Source organism: Haemaphysalis longicornis, unplaced genomic scaffold (assembly GCF_048455015.1).
Source record: "Haemaphysalis longicornis isolate Haplotype H1 unplaced genomic scaffold, Haemaphysalis longicornis Haplotype H1 scaffold_1, whole genome shotgun sequence".
Taxonomy (NCBI): Eukaryota; Metazoa; Arthropoda; class Arachnida; order Ixodida; family Ixodidae; genus Haemaphysalis; species Haemaphysalis longicornis.
This window is the reverse complement of record NW_027526203.1, coordinates 38,967,804-38,973,803: the sequence shown is the minus strand read 5'-3', so window position 1 is coordinate 38,973,803 and position 6,000 is coordinate 38,967,804. Positions and strand designations below refer to the sequence as shown.

General features: G+C 49.4%; 1 protein-coding gene across 2 annotated transcripts in view; it reads right to left on the bottom strand.

Moving 5' to 3' along the window:
- Positions 1-369: 369 nt before the first annotated feature.
- LOC144175974 (AN1-type zinc finger protein 4-like) overlaps positions 370-6,000 on the bottom strand; it is a 77,154-nt gene continuing 71,523 nt past the window's right edge. For both annotated transcript variants that reach the window (XM_077705059.1, XM_077705060.1), the window contains exon 17: positions 370-1,361. In XM_077705059.1, the coding sequence (XP_077561185.1) occupies positions 1,226-1,361 (136 nt within the window). In that variant the 3' untranslated portion in view covers positions 370-1,225. The remainder of the gene's footprint in view (positions 1,362-6,000) is intronic.

Here is a 6,000-nt window from a genome sequence, read left to right as displayed (position 1 = left end):
AAAGTTTTGCCACCACCACTACCACTTCCAAAAAAAACTTTTCATGATCTGATCCCCACGTCCCCCTTAAACCTTCACGATGGTCGTGGTTGCATACAGCTTCACTACCTTCAAGCCTTGCGCGTTAGTGATCTTGAAACCATAGAAATTTGGGAGTCTCCTGGACAATTCGGGAAACCTGTTGCCTGCTGGCTGCTGATGTCTGCCTTACACACAACTGCGATCAGCCATAACCAGTTCGAAAATCCGGCACCTTTTTGAATAAATTCAAACCCAGTTCAATCTAGTAACTCACTCCAGCCACAACCAATCTGGCTGCACTTTGCCCATTGGCCAGGAAGAAGCAACACACGCACCACAGCCAAGAGAAGACTCACACAAACTGCAATTTATTCAAGTGTAATTTCAAAAACATTAGTCCTAGTCGAAGGGTAGGAGGAGAGGGAGACGCAGCCTGTCGTCGTGGCACACCCAGTCCAATAGAGAGGGGGCAGGGGGAGGGGAGAGAGTAACCGCTGGAACGCGGCGCAGATTTTGCAAACCTGAGGGCACTGCCAGTGAGGGGGGGGGGAGGAGGAGAAAGGAAGAGGTCACAGTCGACCACGCACTAGTCCGTGCAGTCCTTCAGTCCAGTTGCACACACGTCTCTTCCCGGCAAGTCCTCTGCAGCACAAAGGCCTGCAAGGAGGTCGTCTACGGCGGAGTGTTCCTCAGGGGGAAGTCTCCGCCTGGTGCCCACAAAGCACCCCCCATGCCCGGAGAGGCGGCAGGGGGAAGGGCGAGAAAAAAAACGAGAAAGCTTAAGAAAAAAAGCCTCGCACAACCTGCGCGGAAGGAGAAAAAAAACAGACAAGGGATAAAAAAGGGCAGGAGGATCAGAAAAGGCATGCACCTGCGTGAATGAAAAAAAAAAAGGGGGGGGGGGGGGAAGGTTAAGAGAAGAAGAACCCACTCGCACAACCTTCATGGAAGGACAAAAAAAAATGAAAGAAAAGCTATCAAGACAAAGATGGAAAACCCTCACGCAATCTGTGTGAAAGTATGTAGAAAATGAAGGCAGAGGGGAAAAAGAAAAGGAGGACAAGCATGCACACAGAAGAGGTGGGAAGAGGGGGATTAAAGCGCAGGACTGCTCTTGAGCAGGCGCCTGTTGTGAGAAAACTTTGTCCGCTGTCCAGGTGGGTGATCCTTGGGGCGATGCGAGTAGTAGTAGTGGGAGCAGGAGCTAGATCTTGGGCAGCTTGGCTGCCTTGACCACAGGGTTGTTCCGCTGCAGGATGTAGCGACCCTCCGCCTTGTAGTCGTGGGAGCAAGCGTGGGCCTCGGCGTAGCGGTGGGCAGCACAGAAGATGTTGCCGCACCTGCACACACCCAGAAAGGGCCGCTTGAGCGGGTAGTTCAAAGGGCCTCCCTCCCTCCCTCCAGCACCTGCCCACCCGCCCGCTCATTCTGCCACTGGGCAATTAAAGGCGGTCACGATTATAAGGCGAGGGGGGAGTTGAAGGACCCAAGAAAAAGGAAAAGTTTGCACACTAATATAAGGCGAAATAACGAAAGAAAAAAGGCAACTAAATTCCTTACCTTTCAGCAAAGCAGACACCAAGTATTCATGAACTATCTGCACACAACGATACTTATACAGAGCGAGATGGAAATGCAACTTAGAGACTGTCTTCAGAGGTGGTGGTATCCAAGTCTTCCTTGTCACTTGTGCACTCAAAGAGGTCATCGTCCTCAGCACCATCAAGAGCATTTGAAATGCAGCACTTGCGGAACGATGCCGCAACCATGGCTTTGGGGAACGCTGCCCAAGCGTCGACCACCCACTGGGCGAGCATAGACGGGGACGCCCGCTTCAGACGTCCCGACAGCGTCAGGGCCACAGTGTCAGACGCCATTCATTCGTTGTACAGCCGTCTGACGTGTGCCTTAAAGGGCTTGTTAAGGCAAACGTCAAGCGGCTGTAGTTGACTTGTCATGCCCCCCAGAATGACGACCACAGGGTTCGTACAGGCTTCAAAAGCAAAAATTCAAGGGTTTTCAAGGAATTTCAAGGACCAGAAAACACATTTTCAAGGTTCCCATGTAATGTTTTATCTGAGATTATTTATAACCTTTCCAACACAATGCAAAGGTTTTTTATTGCACAATACCTAAGCACATTAGTGCACATTTAGATAGGTGCTAACGGGTTCGTAAATGCTCCCCCAGCTTTATTTTTTTTTTATTTCATGGCTAATATTTACAGGTTTTTCTTTTTTCTTTGTGTTTTTCTGAGGCTGTTTGATTTCAAAACTTAGTTCATGTTGCCTGCATCTGCTGTTTTGTCAGCAAGAGCATCAGCTGGAGCAAGTGTTGCTTCAAGGCAGGATGAACTACGTGTATGTCCAACATTTGCACGTAAAAGCAAACGTAGATGGAGCGTATGAGGCACAGACTAGATGGAAGATGCAAGATAGAGAACAGAAGCTGGCTTTCACTGGATCGTATCATGATATGGATTGGACTGACAAGTGCCTGCTCCCAATGTTGCCTTGTGATAATGAAAATGCACCAAACTTGCAATTTCACGCAACACACTGAAACTTGATTGTTACAATGTTTCTTTACATTTGTTAACATCTAAAATCCATGACAAACACTTTAAATTCTTGTGAAAAGGCAGGGCCATTGATTCTCCCCGGAAAAATCAAGGGTATTCAAGGACCATTTAAAAATTCCAGGACTTTCCAGGCCTTGAAATTGACACTTCTAAATTCAAGGGTTTTCAAGGCTTTCAAGGACCTGTGCGAACCCTGCAACCAGCTCCGCCTGGTTGTCCATGAACTGCTTCTTCACACCTTCCGTGAGGTGCCCGCGGAAGGCGTCGAGCACCAGCGTTGACCTCCGGGCGAGAAGTGCCCCTCGTTTCCGGCACCACACCGACTTTATCCAGTCAAGAAAAACCTCTTCCGTCATCCACCCTTTCACCTGGCAACTGCGGGAACACCTCGTTCTTTGGCATAGTCTTTCTGTTCAGGATGATGAAGGGGGGCAACTTCCGCCCATCGGCGGTGCAGGCTAACATCACGGTCATCCGGGCCTTCTCGTTGCCTGTAGTGCGCAGGCTTACTTGGCGATCACCTTTTTGGTGAATGGTCTGGGCCGACGGCATAAAAAATCGAAGTTTCGTAGGCATTGCCAATCTGCCCAAGTAGGAAGTCGTGGTCACGTCGCAGGCCGATAGCATATCTTTGAAAGGAAATTAGTTTTTCTTCACAGTCTCCTAGCAACTTCTGGATCACGGAGGTCCGCCTTCGCAACGAAAGCCCGGCCCTCTTCATGTACTTCTGCACCTAGCCACGGCTGGCTTTGAACTTGAGAGCGGGAATGCCATGCTCTCACGCGATTTCGCGCGCCTTCATCTGCACGATGTCGGTAGTAACTTCATCTCTTTGACGAAGTCCGTCAGCACTTTTTCCACTTCGGGAAATGCTACCTTTTGTGGGCCACGGAGAGCCTTCCTCGTCGCGGCGCATGCTAAGAGCGACGTCTTCTGTTTGCGCCAATGACGCACGTTGTTCTCGGGAACGTCAAACTTTCGACCTGCCACGCAGTTTCCAGTGACTTCCGCCTCTGCTATGACTTTCCTCTTGAAGGCTGCATCGTAGTGGCAACGACGACTCGCCATTGCGCTGGTTGCGTAAAACAAGCACAGAGAAAGAAAATCTTGCAGCAGGGACTCCGAACGCTCTAACGAAAAATGCAAAATGGGCGTCCCGACTTGTTTGCAAGCTTTGCGGCTACTACTGGCTTGGAACGGCTACTGCTGGCTCAGCTCGTTGACATGGTCGAAGGCGTTTGCTGCCATGGCCTCTGCTGTATCGCGAACTATTTAATACTATTGCAGTTGCCGAAACTCTGTAATTACTATCTGCAACCTACGTTCGTGTAAAATTTTATGCGTTTTATTCTGAAATCTCTTTGTTACATTTCCAACAGTGTCGTTGGGCTCTTTTGGAAGCTTGGAAATGGTTGGAAGGTGGAAACCAAAACTGTCACACCAGAATCGGCATATTGGGAAACTGAGCTTTGAATATAAGGCGGGGTATGACTTTGAGACTGCACATTTTGGAAAAAAACCTTGCCTTATATTCGAATAAATACGGTAATTGCACACTGTAGTCGCTGCATTGCCATGACTGCAGAACAAAGCGGAATGCCCTGCCTCTACATATGTGGAATCGCATAATTAACCACAGGAGGACACCCGAGTTCACTCGCGACCTGGAACTACGAGAAACAAAGCCCTTGGTTTGCCAATTCAAGCCGCCAACCTCTTGATTCACAAGCAAGCACGCTGTAACACGTGAAGCCGGAAGGCCTCTGCGTGCAAGAATCGAAGCTGATGCGTTGCTGGGGATGCTGGGCACTTTGAAATCACTCCAATCAAACAGGCATACACGGCAATGTCTGCACCAAGCACGCAGGGGGATTTTGAATCGGACTGGAGAAGTTGAAGCATGATTCCGTTCAAAAGCAGATGGAAGTCCCGACACCCTAGTTACACATCTTTACAGCCACACTGCCACGAAGAAACGAAACTGCCTTTGCATTACAAGATTCAGTTTTATACTGGTGTAGAGGTGGTGCAATTATATACAAGATGGCATTCAGTAACACTTCGTTAAGTTCGTACCTGCCGTGCCAAAGTACTTCGCTAAACAGAGGAAAAAGATGCATGCATGTGAGCGGAAATAAACACTGGGAGAGACTGTCATTATGCTATACAATACACCATACCCCCCCACTGCTGCACTTGTCCAAGAAGTTCAAGGAATGCAAATAATTTGGGGTCACAATTGTCATTCACTAATGGTCTGTTTGGATAGGATTGGAATCTGCAATTACCATATTTAGTCATATAATGAACGCACTTTTTTTTTCGTAAAACCGAAGCAAAGTCGGGGGTGTGTTTACTATGCAGGGCATTTTTCCCAAAAAATTTTCAGGATGATTAAAGGAGGCCGTAATGCAAAAAGAAAAAAAAATAATAAGATGCATTGATAGCCTACCCTTTTGCAGTAAATTACACATACACCATTTGCAAACAGACAGCGTTTTTATACCACTACACTCATCTTCCGTTTCTCGATGCTCCACTCTTCATCCGAGTCTCTAGACAAGGGTCACTGGCCACTTTCGAATTGTGCTCCCACGAATGGTCGTACTCGCTGCTGCCCAGTGCGTTTGAGATTCCGGTCTTGAAGCTCTTGGAGATCATATCAGCTGGCAGCGAGCGCCATGCATCCAAGACCTGGAGCAGACGAGTTCGAGGGGTGGCCCCTGCATCTCGTCGGTCGGCGCCAAGGCGTGCCTCCCTGGGCCATCCAGTCTGTGCACAAGTGGTGCTTGCTGTCTTTGAATGGCTCGTTCCTGCACACGTCAAGGGGCTGCGGCACCGAAATGGGCCCGCCCGGAATGATGGCAACCTCGGTGACCAGCTCTACCAGCTCCCGGCATATGTTCTCTCTCACGTGGCCGCGATACCTGTCCAGCTGGAGGAGACCGAGGAAGCAGGGTGCCAGGTCAGCCATAAGGTCGGCCGACATCCCGCCTTTTTCTTGGGCGCATACACGTATGCTGGCTGGAAAGTTCACCTTCGGCAGAGTTTTCCATCACATACGGTGGCAGCTTCCTGCCACCTGCCACGATGGCCAGCATTACACTTTGTGGCGCCTGTCATTTTGACGAGCACAGTATGTGCTCCTCTTTGTTAGACCGTCCTGTTTGCGGGCACGTTGAAGTTGATGGGTGTCTGGTCAGCATTCCCGATTTGCGACAGGACAAACTCTCTGTCTCATCACAGGCGTATCACAAACTTGTGAAAGTTCAAATCCTTCTGTTCATAGCAAAGATGCGATGTGGGCCTCCTCAAGCCCAGGCTGTTGTGTCGCATGAAGCGCATTGCTTCAGCGGTGCAGCTGATGCCATGCTTCTTAGCTGTGGCTCGCGCGTGCA